Source organism: Elgaria multicarinata, chromosome 11 (genome assembly GCF_023053635.1).
Source record: "Elgaria multicarinata webbii isolate HBS135686 ecotype San Diego chromosome 11, rElgMul1.1.pri, whole genome shotgun sequence".
Taxonomy (NCBI): Eukaryota; Metazoa; Chordata; class Lepidosauria; order Squamata; family Anguidae; genus Elgaria; species Elgaria multicarinata.
This window is the reverse complement of record NC_086181.1, coordinates 22,033,495-22,052,660: the sequence shown is the minus strand read 5'-3', so window position 1 is coordinate 22,052,660 and position 19,166 is coordinate 22,033,495. Positions and strand designations below refer to the sequence as shown.

The following is a 19,166-nucleotide window of genomic DNA, read 5'->3' as shown; positions in this document are numbered from 1 at the left end:
AAGTCGGTTTCTAGCTGACATCTGGGTTAAAATATAATAGATATTCTGAGCTGGGTAGGGCTTTGTGCTAAAAGAAATCAAAATTCTGTGCCAGGAAAAAGCTGGATTTGTATAACTGGCATGTGTTTTGCAAATATCCACACTTTATTTAATTTTGTGTAATTTGTATAGCTTTTCCAGTCATGTGAACGGACAAGATGCTTTGCAGTGCACTGAAGACCTGATCACTAGAAATGTTATCTAAAAACTTCATAAGATATGACTTCTCAAGATATGACATGGAGTCATGGAGATGGACAAAGAGCTGTACAAAGAATTGATGTCCTTACCAGTGGAAGTATTATACAGTACTCCCATGATTTCATCAGATATGGCCCATACAATTTTAAGCATATTTTTTCTCAATGAATGGATTCCCTTTTAAATACGAAACTCTGCATTTCCAATTTTCTACCTATTCTCTAGAGTTCTCTACATTTGTGTCATTCACAGTAAACCTACACTTATTGTTCTCTTGTCTTCCAGTTTATTTGAATGGTGGCAGAAATTACAGATTTTGGAATGCCGAATGGATTATGTTTATGGGACCTCACAATAATAACTGGAAAAGTGAAAGGAAGAAAAATTATCTCCCAATGTTTGCATTTTAAAAAAAACCCTGGGAAGATATATATATATATATATATATATATATATATATATATATACACACACACATATAGTAGCATTAAAGAAAAATCAAAAGCCAACAATTTCCTATGTTTAAAAGTTAGTGTTGCACAATTGCTCACACACACAGATGTGCAATTTTGGGATTACAAAATAAAAATAAAAATAGAATAAATGAAAATAAAAATGGATTGATTACAGTGTAGTATATGCAAAATAGATCCATTGAATGCAGTGTCACATAGCCTTTGATTTCAATGGGTCTACTCTTAAGTATGACAAAATCTGAACCCAGTCTAGATTTCCTATTTGGAAAACATATCCACTAAAGTGGGACCTGAAATCTGGAAAGAATCTAGCAAAGTCAGGTTCCATATGCACCTCCAATTTACAACTCTGCCATAAAATAAGAAAAATGCTTGAAGAACAACCCCCTCCACACACACACACACACCTTCAAACCAACACCGGAGAAACTGTTTCTGAGAATATTACGCCATTTTATTTAATCTTCTACTTCTCATTATTTATATTTGCTGACAGTTTTGCCACTTTAGTTTCTGTGAAGGCTCACAGGGAGGTCTATGGAACTAAAATAAATAAATAACTCTAACATGGGAGACCCTGTCTAAACAACATATTCATATGTCTATGCCAGTGTCAAAATAATGCCTATGGGCCCCATTCACAACCTCCACATGTTCAGCATAAATTTGGAACAGAGCCAACACACGTTGTACACAGCTAGACTATGTTCATGTGAACTGTGCCATGTAAAAGTATTGTTTTTAATCCATATGGACTGTGAAGGACTGATAACAGGACTCATAAGCATCAGGATGGGACCAATGGGCATTTTATTTATTTATTTATTGCTGAGTACAGTAAAATCTGTCAGCAGTTAAGCAATCATCACTATGATTATCTTGTCTGAAATGGGCTACCACTGACAGCCCTTAGGATACTGTGCAAGAACTAGCACAAAGAATAGATCTGGTCCAGTCACTGCATTTCCCCAAATCTTGGCCACTTTCCTGAGCACTATCCTGGAACAAGGTAGTTGGGGTATGCAATGCATAGGACCTGTGTTTTTTCCAGCAGTGGATAACCTGGAACTGAAGGCTTATGCAGCTCACTCTTCAGAGCCCTGTCCAGACCTAGATGTAACAGTTTACCCAATCTACCAGACTGCTCCTGAAGGGACCCTAGATTTACAAGGATTTTGTTTCAGTTCACCAAGCATCAGAACTGGATGCATTTGCAATCTCAAATGCAAGCAGAAATGGGAGTAAATTTGGGGGGAATGTTTGCAACAAAGCATTTGATTGTGTTTGGAAAATGCATTAAAATATGCATACTTTAAAATATGCACATTTTTCAAGATCCACACTTACATGCTTTAGTCAATTTAGGGGGGTACATACTTTCCCCTTTTGAATAAAAAGAAAACAGGACACAAATGAAAATGGAGCAGGATGAACTAAGTTTCAAAGTGTAGTTTGGAGAAACTTGGTAAGTTCAGGCATCCCTGCTTCTTCCATCCCTACATTCACCTACTCTTAAGAAGTCCTTGTCAAGATTCTTTGGGCCCTCAAGCATGCAATTTGCCAACAGGAGGAGGCTTTCACCTGCATATTTTGGCACCAATGCTTTTTTGATGGTTGGTTGGATGCATGATCTCCTTCTTTGAGTCCAGGAGTGAGCTAAGGTAATCAAGAGACCCTTTCACGGGTGCCTCAAGTAGGGATGTCACAGGTGTCAAGCTGTGGCTTGCAATTCGATGAGAAATTGCCAGCTCAACCTCCTGGATGTTGGCCCATGATCCCCCCCTGCTTGCCTGACTCCACATGCGCCGAGTCAGGCCAGTGGGCGGTTCCCCGCTTATTTACTGAGCCACCATTTTGCATAAAAATGCCTTGTTTGTAAACATCTATTTGCATGAATGGCAGCCATAAAGGGGGCATTTACACACTATTACATGTCCAAATGGTTCATTTTCACCTGTAATATTGTGCACACAGCCACTCTATGGCTACCATTTGCATAAATAGATGTTTACAAACAAGGCCAAGCCACCATTTTTATTCAAAATGGCAGGTTAGTGAGGAAGCAGGTGGCAGCACATCACTCACCTGCAGACCGCTGAGTTGACTCATGCAGTACAGTGAAGGGAGGGCAGTCAGGAGGGTCTGCTGAGTGCCGCATGATCCAGACCATGGTAAGTTCATCCATCTCTAGTTTCAAAGAACTCTGTTGCCAAAGATCCTAGTGTCAAATTTTCAGAACTGTGTGGCAGGTATCCATGGGACAGGTGGGAGACAAGATCACAGCCCCTAGCCTTTGATTCAGTCTTCTGCTTCCACAAGTCAGTGAACTATAAATTCAGAACTTCAGCCTTCCAATTTTAGATAATTACCCATATCATCATCATCATCATCATCATCATCATCATCAAATAACTATACATTTCTATAAGAAGAACATGACATATGTTTGTGGTTTTTGTTTTTGTTTTTGGGTTTTTTTTTATGCTGACTGGAATTACCAAAAAAAAAAAAAAAATGGTTTCCAGAGAAAGAAGGCAACTTCAGTGCCTTATTTCGGAATGCAGGTAAAGGGCTGAGCAGTGAAAAATCCAATTTTACTACAGAATGGGGAATGGGTATTTTAGTGGGAATGAGTATAATCTAATATAAAAGATTAATAAATGTTCCCAGCCTCTCTTCTCATGTTTGGTGCATCTACCTAGTTTTTGTTGTTGTTGTTGTTGTTGTTGTTTTTAAAAAAACCTAAATCCCTCTAATTGAAATGAGTCTATAGGAGATGTGACATAATGATTTGCCTGAAATAGTGTATTTAATATATCTTTATTTTTATGGTATGAATGAAATTCATTTAGGCTTCTAACCAAAATATTGTACAACACCCAGAGAACTTGTGATATTATGCAATTAAAAGTTAAATAAATAAATAAACTTCCTTGGGAGTAAGTCCCATTTAATTTAATGGGGCTTACATCTGAGTATAGGATTACCCTGCAGAAGAGAATATATACTTTTCAGCATTATTCTCAACTACATGTTCTCAGTTAAGTAAGATTTATCTCTAGAGGAACAATTAAAGTTTTTTTTTAATTCAGTCCGCAAACACCAGGAAAACTCTAGATAATTAGATATCATTATATTAATTGGAAAGCATAAAAATCCCAAGAATGCTAATCTATGTGCCTTATTTCTCTATGATTTCTCTTCAGAAAAAAACAAGACAAATATAATATGCAATTTATGATTTTTAAGGTGGTGTAGTTGAAGTTAACGTTTGAGAGCTACAATTCTTGGGAGATGGCGAGAAGATCAATTAAAGTTAAAGTTGACTGTCTGCTTATGAACACCTTGCAATAAGAAAGAGTCATACATTGCATTTCCATCTACTCTCCTTAGAGAGTTAATTCAAACTATGAACACAGTAATACTTTTTTTCTTTTTCCATTATTCCCAAAAACAATTCAGCTCAAAATTTTTGCTTTTCAATTCAGAAAAACTAAACACAAACGTACCACAAGAATCAATCTTACATACTAAAAGGCATGCTTTAATTTCAGAGGAAGCCCTTTTGTGATTTAATAAGATATGGTCAAGCCTCCACTTGAGCATTATTCCAAATGTTGTAGCTCACCTTGTCAGAATACCATACTGTAATGCTAAGGCCATGGAAGCCTTAGCATGGCAGACAAGGGCCATAGGTCAGCTGTAGGTAAGGGTGGGTGAAAAAGCAACATTTGCAATCACCCAGATTCTCTGAACATCAGCTGGATGTTCTCCTCATCTCATTTATTGCTATTCAATAAATTTGTGATTGCTATTCAATTTTCACAAATGGGGAAACTGTGCAAATTGATTTTTTTCTTAGTTGCACAAGGTTGCATAGATAAAGCATGAAACTGCACAATTTTAAAAATACTGCACGTTTGCTAAAATGTGTGCATTTTTCAGATGCAACCACATGCTCACCACATGTGCGAACATTTTTGGAGAGCACAATCTCCTGTGTTCGGGGTTGTGAACAGGGATTGTTCAACTATTTTGCGAGCACAAACTAAATTCTCATACATTCCTAACTGTAGAACACGTTTTTTAAAAAATTCAGAGCATCCCAGCTTAAAATACTTAGAACCACTCCTAATCAGAGTGGACAATACTGAGCTAGATGAATCAATAGTCTGATTTGGTGTAAGGCAGTATTCTAGATGTCTGTAGCGTTCTCGCACTTACTTCATGTCATGAAGGTGATGGGGTGGCCAAATCTATTTTATCCATTTGCCACCATTACAGATAAAGGGGAGAAAACCCTTCTCTCCTTCTCTGCCTGACTCACTGTTTTAAGCAGGTTTCATCCAACTAAGATCAATATGGGTAGTGAGCTAGACTGGGAGTAAAGAAACAGAACTAAGTAAGGGGAGGAGATAGAGCTGGTTGAGTTTTTGATAAACCCCCTTGTATGCTCCCTTTTACGTAAAGAGTAGACTAATTTTATCATGCTTACTTGGAGCATATAGCTAGCATACAACTGACCATATTTCCATGTTTGGGGAATAACTCCCTCCAGGGCAATGGATGAATGGTGGAATAAATTCTGGTGTAGTTTTCTGTATTTATTTATTTTATTTATTTTTATTTTATTACATTTAAATACCACCCCACAGCTGAAGCTCTCTGGGCAGTTCACAAAAGCTAAAAACAGTAAACATTACTATACAGTCCTTGTCTCTAGTTCAGCTGGAAAATAAGCTTCTGCCTGTCTGGTAGGACTAGGGAGTGGCTCATAAACTAGCACACATGCTAAAACTAAGAGGAAGAAAGCAGTCATTTGTGTATGTGTTCTTTACGATGTGCTTTTTGAACACAGATCCTCACACTTTTGTAACCTACATTTCAGAGATTCTACACTGGCCATTGCTAGACGAGGAGTTAGCCCGGTGTGAGGCCCGGTCTCCCTCCTGTGCATCCAGATGATGCACAGGGGATTCCGGGGTCAGGCCCGGCTAAGTCCTCGCTTGAACTGGGATAAGTGGATTCGCTTATGGCTCAGCTTTTCCTCAGCCCTGGCTTAAGGCCGGGGTTGCGGAAGGTCTAGCAGGGTCTGCGGCTTTTCCCGGCTGCTCGCTTACTTGCGAGTAGGCGGGAGAAGCCACGGACTGGGCACAGCATTCCATAGGAGCGCTGTGCCCATCGGGCCGGGGGGGAATCATGGGGGGGGGAGATGGGGGCCAGGGGAAAGAACGGACCCGGCAGGAGAGATGGGGCGGAAGAAGAATGGGGACAGGCATGGCGGACAGGGACAGAGGAAGAAGAATGGGGGCGAGGACAACCATGGCGGACCGGGGGGAAGAAGAATGGGGACGGGGGACAGCCATGGCGGACAGGGGTGGGTACAAGAAAAGCAACAGAGCAAAGTCCTCATTTTTTTTTTGAGATAGAGAACTTATCTACACCAAACAGAATATAACACTATGAAAGTGGTATGAAAGCAGTATATGGAATGTGTCATGGGCCCCAACAATTGTTAGTGCACTTCAATACCACTATAAAACAGTAGTGTGGCTCCTGCCTTTTATATACTACTTTCATGGTGTAATATCCTGCTTGGTGTAGATGAGTCTTCTATCTTGAAAAAAAGAGAACTTTGCTCTGTTGCTTTTCTTGTACTTTCTGACACAATCTTGCACTTTGTGTTGCAAGCCTGAAACTTCATATACTTTCTGTCAGGTTTGAAGTATACGAAACTTCATATACTTTCTGGCAGGCACTCATCATCTACTAGTTATACTAGCAGATGTACAGAACAGAAAATCAACCATTTCACATTGAAATCATCTTCTGCTGAGGTAATTACTGACTTGTGCTGACTCTTGAGGCCATGCCTCAAGGAGCTTGCCAAAACCTAATCCTTCAGTGGTGTTTTCATACTGCTAATGACGACAGACTTCTCACGACTTTTGGGAGGGTGGAGGGAGGTAAGTGAACTTGTATAAAATACCATTTGTGACAGCACAGATACATAATCATCTTAGACAATAGAGAAGAACATAAATCAAAATTTGAAAGAAATCTGCTTGACGAAAAGTAGTAAGTTATCACTATATTCTTTGCTTGAATAATTAGACATTTCTCCCTTTCTTTCCTTACATCTTCAACATATGCTTTTTCATTTTATTTTCTTCTTGCAATTACAATTTCTGTCAAAAGGTTTGCTTGAGTTGTCTATATGCATATTGGCATTGGGATATTTTCATTTGACCACATGAATACATTTGAAAAATTCACAAGCCCATTGTATTCATTCTAAAAATACACTTAAGCACACTTTAGTCAGTACATGTGTCTTGTGGATGTATACTATAATGAAATTATACATATTTTGTTTGAAAAACAAACAAAATATGTACAAATTTCTGAGGGGGAGGGGGAAGCTCACAAGGAACATAGATTGAATGAATTTGGTAGAGGAAAACAAAACAAGAACATTTAGCTCAACAAATTCACTGTGCCTAAATGAGGACTTTCTCGTGTGTGTGTGTGTGTGTGTGTGTGTGTGTGTGTGTGTGTGCAATCACAGCAGAGATCTGCTTCATAAAATTTACTGATTGTAGTTAGGGCTAACATTTGATTTGAGCAAGGTGGGCCCAACCACCAGAAAAGTTTTGGAACTTTGTTACTTAGATACACTTTAAAATGTTGTGATTTGGTATGAGGGAGTTTGAGAAGAGGCCAGATGATGGGACCCTGCAGGCCAATATCACCTTGGAAGCCCCTAACCTACCAGGTGGCACCATCTGATGGCACCAATGGCAGCCACCCACAACTCTTCTTGGCACTCATCTGCCTGCAACAGCCTTCCTGAGCCAGCTGAGCCCGATGTGGGGGAAGAACATTTCTTTTAGGAATGGTGGTTCTTCATTAGCTAAGATAATACAAATGATAATGTTGTTGTTTTTCTTTAAATCATTAAGTGTTCCTTAAAAAAAAACAAAAAACAAAGTGTGTGTGTGTGTGTGTGTGTACAGTCTTCATTGTGTAAGTACAGAATGTATTGCTACACCAACACTTTCCAAAAGTAAGGAAAGAATATGAACTATATACAAAACCTGCAAATCCTGAACAAATCCTGTGTGCCATACTGAAAGTTAAGAATAAGCTACAATTTAAGGAGCCCCTTAAACATTATTAACCTAAATGATATAAGCAGCTGATGGGGCACAAATTTGAAACTAAGGGTTGGATGGTAAGTAAACCAAAAGTAGGGCTCAGAAGAAGAACCTGGTGGGAGAGCTGCTATGCTCTCTTTTTCTTTTTCTTTAAATAATGGTAAGATTATTTACTGCATTGTGGTAATGCAGTAAATAATCTTGTAAATAATGCAGTAAATAATCATTGTGTCCTGCATTGTGTGAAAGGCAGAACAATCTCAAACTTACAGAGTTTAACTGGAAAGTATTTTTTCTCACAAACTGCATGGAAAATACAGGAGGAAATGTAGACTGAAGCAGTAGAGCAGCCCTTGTTATGGCTTAAGATCATCCCGTGTCTTTAGCCGATGAAACAAAATCCAGCTCCACAAATCCAGTATATGTTTTACTGAACAATGATGCTACAAAAATTGCTGTAAAACCACTTTGACTAGTAACAAGATGTAGTGATGCCCACCAATTTGGATGGCTTTAAAAGGAGGTTGGATAAATTCCTGGAGGCAAAGGCTATCAATGGCTGGCCAATAGCTGGTTGGACACTGTGTGAGCAGAGTGCTGGACTAGATAGACTGTTGGTTTGATCCAGCACAGTACTTCTTATGTTCTATGTTCTTATGTTCTTATGATGAAACAAAATCTGGCTCACCAAATTGAGTATATATTTTACTGCCCAATGATGCACCAAAAATTACTGTAAAACTACTTTGATTAGTAACATGAGGATGAAACATTATTCCATAAAGCGTTACTGCTGTTGAACATCAGTAAGATAAAATACCCCTAAACTGTAAATAAAAAAAAGATGATTTAGAGCTGAAAATGTGATGTGATATGGTAAATATAGATTTTCACATTCTAATCCTGTCTTCAACCAATATTTGCCACTGGTTCTTCAAGCCTCTGCTATGGATGGACAACCTTAACCTCCCCCACCCTGCATGCCACTCAACAGACTCGTGCCACTTGCCTGAGCTTGGTAGGGTGGACGCAGTGTGCTGCCAGACAGTGTGGCAGGCACCTGGTGAGAGCTTCTGACATCCCACCCACTATGAGCTGCCATTTTGTGTATAAACAGAATTAGGTTTTTAAAGTAAGTTGCCATTTTGTGCATAAGAGCGGCTGTAAATAGTGCATTTATTCAAAATTGCAAGTGTAAATGGTCTGATTTACAAATGGAATTTTGCATAAAGGCACTATTTATGGACCTTATCATGAACAAAATGGTCATTAATGTAATAAATGTACCCACAGTTTTGCCAAATTTCATGCACCCCAAATTGGGCAAATAGGGTGGTCTGCGGAATGGAGTTTAGGGAGGCGAGCAGGAGGGCATCCCTGAACTCCATAACCTTCCCAGATTTTCGTGACATTCTTAACCTCTGTAAACTGAATTTAATTGACAATATTTTAACAACTTTCCTTGTCTTTCATCTAGGGATGCCATGACAAAAGAGTAAAAAATGGATAACCAGACATCAGTTTCCGAGTTTCTTCTCTTGGAATTCACAAGGATTCGGGAACTACAGATCATGCATTTCATCTTCTTTCTGATATTGTACTTGGCAACAGTTACAGAGAATCTTCTCATCATTGCTGCAGTAGCTTTTGACCCCCACCTTCACACCCCCATGTACTTCTTTCTGATGAACTTGGCCATGCAGGATATAGGTTCAGTTTCAGTCATTATCCCCAAATCTGCGATTAGTTCCCTCATGAATAGTAACCACATTTCTTATTCTGGATGTGTTGCACAAATCCTCTTATTTGTGTTCTTTGTTGGATCTGACATTGCTCTCCTTACAGTCATGGCCTATGATCGGTATGTTGCCATTTGCAATCCATTGCAATATGAAATGGTGATGAACAGGGTAGCCTGCACCCAAATGGTTGGGTGTGTATGGATTGCTTGTCTTCTCAACGCAGTGTTACACACTGGTGGAACGTTTGCAAACACTTTCTGTTCCAACGTTGTGAACCAGTTCTTCTGTGAAATTCCACATTTACTCAAGCTTGCTTGCTCTGATGTATATGTAATTGAAGTTGGAGTTGTTGTTTTTAGTATTACAATTGGCTTTAGCTGCTTTATCTTTATCATTGTCACTTATGCACAGATCTTCACTGCTGTTCTGAAAATCCCTTCAGTTCAGGGAAGGAAAAAGGCCTTTTCAACTTGTCTACCACACCTCGTTGTTTTCACCCTATTTTTATTAATGGCATGCTTTGCTTATCTCAGGCCCACCTCTAATAAACCAACACATCTGGATTTAATATTAACTATAATATATTCCATTATTCCACCTGTGCTGAATCCTTTAATCTACAGCATGAGGAACAAGGACATCAAGGCTGCCTTGTTAAGGCTTTTGGGTCAGAAATAATAGCTTTCTATTAGTCCTTCTAAAACACCCAACACCAATCAGCAGCCCTCTCTTCTCCTTGTCTACCCACCAACTAACTAACCCCAACTGTCAACTGTTAACTTTTTGTCTGTCCTTTCTGAACCACTCTTTTCCACATAGCTAGAATCCAGAGCCAATCAGAATCAAATTTACTTGATCCAGGCCTCATCTAACAATATTCAAAGTGATTCTTTCTCTCCCTTCAGAATATTACACAGCAACTATTACATAAGCCTTTGACAGAAGCAAAACAAGTTATCAGGCTTTCTCAGATAGAGTAGCCTCACAGAGGCCACACAAGGGCGTTTCTGCCACGCCCAGCAAAGCCGGGCACGGGGAAGATTTTGTGGGCGTGGGGGATGAGCATGAGGCATGCCCATCTATCTTGGGATGGACACATCCAGGCTTTGGTGGGAGGGAGCACGTGGGCTATATATGGTAGCCTAACCCCTCCCACCACCTCTTTCACTGTGTGGCTCCCTCCCTCCCTCCCTGTAAACAGTGTGGGCTTGTTGGTTGCCTTTTGGGGGGCCAAGTAGGAATTTTTTACTCATATACTGAATTGTACATGAGTTTTTTCGCCTACACACTGTAAGACAGTTTGGGAGTTTAAATAGGTTGATTTACTAATTTGGTCACATTTATTTGGCGCTAGGTACAGGCATCCATAGGGTTCTGAATTGGTGAGCATTTACGGGTGCTCTTTAAAGCGATTGGTAAGTCTGAGGCTCCCAGTTTTGAGCCCAGTGGCCTAGCTTAGGAGATAAGACCTACCTTTGGGGCCAACCTTACCCACCCACTCTGAACCGGGTGGTCTGAGTTGGGGGTGACAAAGGAAGGCTCCCCTACCCTGTGAGGGGAGGCCCGTGGGGAGACACCTGGCATAACGCCTGTCCACGGGCCATGAATGACTCGCCCCATTTAAGCGGCCTGAAACAGGCTAAAATGGATGCCCGATAGGTTGCAACCTCTCCTTGCAGATTGCTAAATAAATAAGTGGCCCTGTTTAAATTCAGCTATGGTTGTCTGTCTCGTTATTTATCCACCTACACTCCACAAAGTAAACATTACATGAAAATAATAGTTATATACAAGGTATTTCTATATAGTATCATCAAAACAATGTATCTTGCATGTCATAACAGCCTGTCAGGAGGTGCCTTGGATAGCAAGGGTTAAAACTCACACCTTGAATTGAGTGTGTAAAGCAATTGGCAACCAGTGCAGGTCTTCCAAGACAGGTGCACCACACATAATTGTGCAAACCAAAGCTGCTCTAGATTTTGTTTGTTTGATTTATTATTATTTTATTAAGCAATTTGTTACTTCACTGAGAATTGGTATTAAAACCTGTGAAATAAATAATAAACAGTGAGGTGTCCGGACATGTGCCAGACCTTGGGCTCCATCACACCTTGGGCTCCACACTCTAATAGGATGAATAAATATTAATTAAAAATCAACCGAAGGGATTTTTTTTTTAAAAAAAGAAAAGCCATTCCACCAACTACAATGAAGAAGGAAGAAGACATCACCACTGGACTAATGGGTAAGGGCCAGAATACTCCAAATTTCATGGATAAAACAATCACCAGCAGAAATTATCAGAATCATTTTGATTCAGAGAGGGTTTTTTTTCTTTTGTACTTTAAACTGCCCTCCTTCCCTCAATCTTTCACCAATCTTCTTGAAATTTTCAGGGCATGTAAAACCAACCTTTCTTTCTGGCACATGTACATTTCAGCAAGATTGGTGAAATATTTTTGATTTTTTAAATGTTAGAATGACCCCCCCCCAGTTACCCCTTTATAATGGTAGAATACTTTTATCTATTCTCCGTCATTAACTACAGGGATACTGCTGTGTCCCTGTAAAATAGTTGAACCCAGCAACTGTTGGGGGAACTGAGAGCAAAGAGGGGAGGAGAAACACCAATTAACCCTTTCCTTGCCCATTGGCATTAACTTACTTCTGAGTAAACATGCATAGTGATAAATCCTAAAAACTGGCACAAACAAAACTCTCTGGTCAGTTCACAACAATTAAAACCACAAAGCACATTATAGATTACAATATAAAATGTGAAAGTAAAAGATTTTCCCAAAGTTCTGCCTTTTATTTTATTTTTTTTAAAAAATGAGAATACATGGAAAGCTGCAATTAGGGAGGAAGGAACCTTGGTAAGGGGTGTTTACACTGCCAGCTATTCTTCCTCTAAACCAATCTTTCCCCAATTTGCTGCTCTCCAGAGGTTTTGAACTTAAACTCCCATCAGCCCCAGCCAGCATGGTCAATAGTTAGGAATGCTGGGAGTTGTGGTCCAAACCATCTATACAGTGCCAGGTTGGACAAGGCTGCTTTTAAAGTTATTCTCTAGCAGCTACCCCCAACCAACCCACCAAATACACAGAGGAGCAAGAGAGAAACTAGTTCATTCTGTATGTTCACCAGTGAGGGCAAAAAAACCAGGGTTTGGGGCAAGGGTGAGAGCAGCAAGGGCTGGAAAGCTTTAAGCATCTCCTTCCCACAAATTCTCTCCCCCCACCTCCTAATTTCAGCCTGGGATCTTACAGGGATTTAGTAACAACTTTTTTTTAAAAAAGTCTGTATACAGCTTTTAAGTGGAAAGTGCTAATAGCCCTAACAAGTCATGATGGAATATAAAAAATATATTATTGCCCGTACTTGGAAAGTGTAGGTGATTGTCAACAGAAATCAACCGGCCTCTGGGCTTGCCTGGCTCCCTAATCCTGAGTCAGGGGGAAAGGGTTCTAAGAAGAGGAGACGCTTCCCATGGTGCTGCTCTATCCTCTAAAACAGCTGTGCTTTGCCTTCGAGAAGGCAGTCACAAGCCGGGCCCGCATGGCTCCTTCTCGGTCCTTCTCTGGAACTGGAGGAAGTGACAGCACTTCAGCAAGGCTAACTGTTAACCCTTGCCATGCCATGCTGAGGCTGCCTTGTCTGGGTGAGCCCTCCTGGTAAAGCTGGTTCTGCCGTCAACTGGGGTGGCAAGCTCCTTGTTTGGAGGTGTGCTTCCCCCCATGCCCCCCCCCCTGGTGCCACCACTGTATATAATATCCAGTCTAAAACGTCAGTGTTTAGGAAAACATGTGCAATTAGAATTTAAATAGTAAATATTGAGATAGGAAAGCTAGAATCAATCTTGTCTAACCTGAAAGAAATGCTACCTTTAATCTTTTCTCCATGTTAATCTCATTGGAATTTCTGAGCAGTTACGATTTAGTTCAGATATGTGTGATAGTAAACAATTAAGTAATGTTGAAGAAACTGTATAAATATGTTCTGATGTTTTGGACATATGAACTTCTTAACAGCCAGAAGCTCACCAATGCCTGCGTATCTACCTATCAGCTGGACAGCCTATATAACCAGCTCACCTCTTCAAATCTTCAGCCAATAAGATCTAGGGAACTTCTGCACATTTTATCACTGTGGTTTTAGCCATTCTGGTTGCATTTTAATGTCATGTTTTATTGAGAATATATGTAATAAATAAAAAATGAAAAAGGATCTTATTATGGTACCAAGATTGAACCCAACATACATCAATTCATGGTGTACTCTTTGTGTAAACTGTTAACTGCTAGTGCTAAATAGCAACCCTGGGCTTCTCATAGAAACTGAACGACCAGTGAGGAAAGTTTCTTTTACTGTCATTGGGGAAAAAGGGAGGAGAAAATGTGTATAAAGCATCATCCGTGGCTATGCCTACATAGATGCATGATCATCAAAAGACAATAGAAAAGAGTGCACATCAAAATCTGAAAGCATTCTGCACGAAGAATGGCAAGTTATTAATATACTTTTAGGTTGAGTGATCAGCATTTCCCCTATCTTTCCTTAAATACTCATCATATACTTTTGTATCTGTTCAATTTACATTTACAGACAAAATTATTATGTTCTATGGATAGGTTATGTAAATGTAGGCATATCCTTTAAATATTTTCATTTGGGAAGGCGGAATAAAGTAAAGTAAAGTAAAGATCAACTCTTCACTTGATTTAATTCTCTGCATTGCAACAGGCAGTGTTCACATATGCAGGTAGTATATTTCATTTTATTGGCACAAACACTGGAATGGGAAAATGTCACCTACTGAAGTGACAGTTTGACATTATGTTGCATTAATAAAATGGTTTACTCTTCCCTTATATTAATTCATTTCAGGTTGTTGAATGCTGACTTGTGACGATTTCTGTATTTGCTATTTTTAATATGTTTGATATTTGTATGACATTACAATTCATGTTTTGTCTCTTGGTCAGAAATACTTGTAAAATCACTTTGCTGTTGTTGCTACTGTTGTTGTTTAAATTAATAATATAACACAATGTAATTGTAGCATATGCTTATCTCTGGATGGGTATAATTGTAACACATGATCAAATGTTTTAAGTGTATATATTCTATTAAGTCTTCTATATCAGTTGAAGTGTAAAGTTGAAGGAACTGTGGTGACTACAGCATGAACAGAACTTTCAAGAATGACAGTGAAACTTAAGGTTGCAATCGGACACTGAACATCAATGCTGCAAAAATAAAAAAGCTTCTTTAGTTTGGTAGTGCTAGGATTAAATCTGTAAGATAAACATACCGAAAAACTGCAGAAAAGATTAGTAATGAGGATGTGATGTAGTGCCTTAGCATTTTGTATGCTACATTTTGACCTGCAGGTTCCAATATTTATCACTTTTTATTGAAACTTCCTCAAACTGAATTTGATAGATTCTCTTTGTTTTCAACTAGGGTTGCCATGATAAATGGATAAAAAAATGGATAATCAAACATCTGAAGAAAAAGTAAGATAGATTAGTATTGAGAATATGATGTAGTTCTTTAGAATTCTGTATGATCAATTTGGATCTGCAAATTCTAATCCCATCTTCATTGAATGTTTGTCACTTGTTCTTAAAATGTCTCCAAGCTCAATTGAACAAACAGTATGTTAATACCTCTCTTTGTTTTCATCTAGGGATGTCATGAAATATGAGGGTGTTTTTTGTTTTTTGTTTTTTTTAAAGAAATGGATAATCAAACATCTGTGTCTGAGTTTCTTCTCTTGGAGTTCTCAGAGGTCCGGGAACTGCAAATCATACACTTCATCTTTTTCCTGGTATTATACTTCGCAACGGTAACAGGGAATCTTCTCATCATTGCTGCTGTAGCTTTTGACCATCATCTTCACACCCCCATGTACTTCTTTTTGATGAACCTGGCTGTGCAAGACCTTGGTGCTGTTTCAGCCATTATACCCAAATCCATGGCCAATTCTTTCATGAATACTAGACGTATTTCCTATTCTGGGTGTGCAGCACAAGTTTTCTGCTTTGTGTTCTTTGTGGGATCTGATTTCTTTCTCCTCACACTCATGGCTTATGATCGGTATGTTGCCATCTGCAATCCCTTACAATACGAAATGGTGATGAATAGACAAGCCTGCATGCAAATGATTGCTAGTGTTTGGATCACTGGTCTTTTCTATGGTGCATTACACACTGGAAGTACTTTTGCAGTCCCCTTTTGTTCCAATATAGTTAATCAGTTTTACTGCGAAATCCCACAATTACTAAGGCTCTCCTGCTCTGGCTCTTACTTAACTGAATTTGCTGTCCTTGCCTTCAGCGCTATTATAGAATTAGGTTGCTTTGTCTTCATCATTGCAACATATGTGTTGATCTTCACTACAGTGCTGAGAATTCCCTCTGCCCAGGGAAGGCAAAAGGCCTTCTCTACTTGCCTTCCCCACCTCATTGTATTTTCTATATTTATATTCACTGGATGGTTTGCCTACTTGAGACCACCCTCTGACACTCCATCTGATCTAGATTTGGCATTAACTGTGGTATATACCTTTGTTCCACCCATGTTGAATCCACTGATCTATAGCATGAGAAACAAAGAGATGAAGGTTGCCCTTAATAAAATATTACTTTCTTTGTGCTCTTCTATGGAAACCTAGCTTCTGTTTGAACTGTACTTGTGGATTTTACGTTATTACCTTGATTTGTGTGGGAGAAAGTAAAAATGCCTTGAGTTATTACTGAAATGGAAGGAAAATTTGGTTTGTTCCAGAAACTGCTGACAAAACAGAATATGTTAAAGGAATATAATGATAATGTTTTAATGTAAATAGTGATATTTCACACAAATTTTCAAACAATTAATGAACAGTTCAACAAAATTTCACATATGCATATTAGTTGCAACAGTGATTTCTAAATCAAAAGGTTGTATAAATATATAATGCTTACGTCCCAAACATGCTTTGACCAAACTGGTTCTCTCCAATAGGGAAAAAATATAAAGAGTAAATACAGCCCTTATTAAAATATGTTTTCATGATGTTAAACTTCCTACACGGAACCTGTAAAACAGAATACACAAACTTGGAGATAAGGTTGAAAAGTGTTAGAGACATAGGTGTTGTATATTTGTACAGTTCTTTAATTTGGAAATCAGTGTTGTAACTATTCATATGTGATATATTGATGGACTGTTAATCTATTATTTTAAATTTTGTGTGAAATATCAGGATTTGTATTAAAATATTGACATATTTTATACACTTTGTTTATTTGTTTAACCTACCTGATTTGTTTTGTGTTAGAGGTTAAGGACAGAACCATTTTACTGGTGCCAGAAACTGTTGATCCAGTGACAGGATTTTGGAATGTTTAGTGCCCACTTCATCTATCTTCCCAATTGGACCACATAAATTCCCACAGACCACAAGCCCGATTCCTGCCCAGTCAGCACGACTTTGGTAGGGATCATATTTGCAGGCAGGAAGGAGCCAAATAGATGAGGCACACGTGCATTGCATGCATGCAGCCTTCGGCCTGGGTGGGGCCGAGCCAATAAAGGCTGGCCCCATGTGACCCTTAGCCTCTTTGGTTTTCTAGCTCCACCCTCCCTCCCTAGCAGCCAATATGGGACTAGCCAGTATTTATTGCATTTATATATCACTCCATAGCTGAAGCTCTTTGTGTGGTTTACAGAAGTTAAGAACAGTAAACATTAAAAACAAGTATACAAAGTTTAAAACATAAAAAGCATAAAAACAACAGTATCCTTATAAAACTTTTGCAGTGGGGAGGGCTGAGTAAGAATTTCCCCTGGCATTTAGTGATGCACAGGTTTTTGCCTACTTCATACAGGCCTTAATCTTTAGCATTGGAGGATAAATAAGTTAATTTGTGGGTTTCAGGCTTGTGCGGGAACTACATGAGGTCAGAAGAGGGACGGTGAGCACTCTGGCACCTTTATGGTGATTGGCAATCCAGAGGTCCTGCTCCTCAAGAGCTGTGCAGCTCTCGCGTCAGGATATGATTTGCCTTTGGGGACCTTCCTGTCTCATCTGCCTGGAGCTGTGCAGCCCCAAGTGGGGGTGACGCAGGGTGATCCCTCCACATGCTGAAGTGTAGTTTGGAAAAGGGCCTGGGTTTACCTGACCCCTGTGTTCAACAGAGTGGCTCGCCCTATTTTTGCAGGCTAGTGGCCTGGGGGAGATCCAAACGTCGTACTGAGGCCGCTTCTATGTTACCCCAGTGCACCCCGAAAACGATCGTCTAACTTGCCTGTAAAAGAAACGAGGAAGAGGCATTCTTGCCGGCACCAGCACCGCCGGTGCCACCCACCTCCCTCCTCGCCAGCCGGCAAGAAGAAAGCAGGGTGGAGAGCGGAAGAAGCTCTCCACCCCGCCTTCTTTCGCAGAGCTCTCCTCGCCAGCCAGCGAGGAGGGAGGTGGGTGGTGCCGGCGGCGCTGGCAAGGATGCCTCTTCCTCGTTTCTTTTACAGGCAAGTTAGACGATCGTTTTCGGGGTGCACTGGGGTCGCATAGAAGCAGCCTCAGTACGACGTGTGGATCTCCCCCTGGAGTAAAAGCAGTTAAGATTCCCACACTTTCACATGCAAATCCGGGGAGGGGAGAATTTCACAAATCTATTTTTACCCTCTCATTCAGCACCATAATTGTATTCCCAAGCCAGTTTATAATGGAGAAAATATGCAGTAAAAAAATAATTTAATTCTTATTTAGCAGAGAGCCATTCACAGCCACAGCAACCTTAAAACGCCATCTAATATACCTTCCTGGATCCTTAGATCTTTTTCAAAGGCCTTCCTCTGGGCAACACACCAAATAGTGTGAAGCAAATGGCTGCTAAGGAGAGGGGTTTTAAATGCTGGCTCCTGAGATGTCGAATGGAGCCCAGGAGAAAAAAAAAAAGGTGTCTTATACCATCTCAGGCCATTGGTCTATCTGGCCCATTTGTTTGTTTGTTTTTGTTTTAATCTTTCCAGTTCAGTGTGACGATCTTTTTATTTTCTCTGTCTGTTCCATGTTAAAACCGTGTTTAAATGCTTTCTTTCGGCTTGGGAATTACTGTTGATTGATTGATTTAGATCTTCTTTAAGGGCACAGCCCTATGGATTTCGGCCTCAAAGATTGTACCTCTGCCGAACTTGGAAGCTTATGATCATCCAGTGCAGAACAGGAGGAACAGCAGAGGTGATCGTCCCCTCCCAGTCCTCCCACCCTGTATTTTTGCTAGATGAGTTTTTCAGCCCATCTAGTGAAAGCCTTTTGGAGTGGGAGAGAAGGATGCTGGAGAGGCTTCAGGATACCCTCTACAACCCCTTTCCCCTCACCACCCATCAAAACACCCTCCTTTCCCAATTTCCGAGGTTTTTCCACCTGATCATGGAGAAGCAGCTTATGTGGTTCCATCTGTGCTGTCTACAAGGGGTTGGGGAGTGGATTCCCCCCCTCTGAGGTCAGAGTGCTTCATCCGATCTCTGAGCTGGGAATTAGGGATGTTGCAGGAGTC

The 19,166-nt window shown here is 39.9% G+C and overlaps 2 protein-coding genes across 2 annotated transcripts; both read left to right on the top strand.

Moving 5' to 3' along the window:
* The first annotated feature begins 9,369 nt into the window (after positions 1-9,369).
* LOC134405238 (olfactory receptor 14I1-like) lies at positions 9,370-10,293 on the top strand. The gene has a single exon (XM_063136462.1). It carries the CDS (start codon positions 9,376-9,378, stop codon positions 10,291-10,293), a length of 918 nt encoding a protein of 305 aa, XP_062992532.1. The 5' UTR covers positions 9,370-9,375.
* Positions 10,294-15,352: 5,059 nt separating this feature from the next.
* On the top strand, positions 15,353-18,684 carry LOC134405423 (olfactory receptor 14A16-like). Its single transcript, XM_063136668.1, has 2 exons — positions 15,353-16,296; positions 18,645-18,684. The coding sequence occupies exons 1-2, from the start codon at positions 15,362-15,364 to the stop codon at positions 18,682-18,684; spliced, it is 975 nt and encodes a 324-aa protein (XP_062992738.1). The 5' UTR covers positions 15,353-15,361.
* The last annotated feature ends 482 nt before the right edge of the window (positions 18,685-19,166 follow it).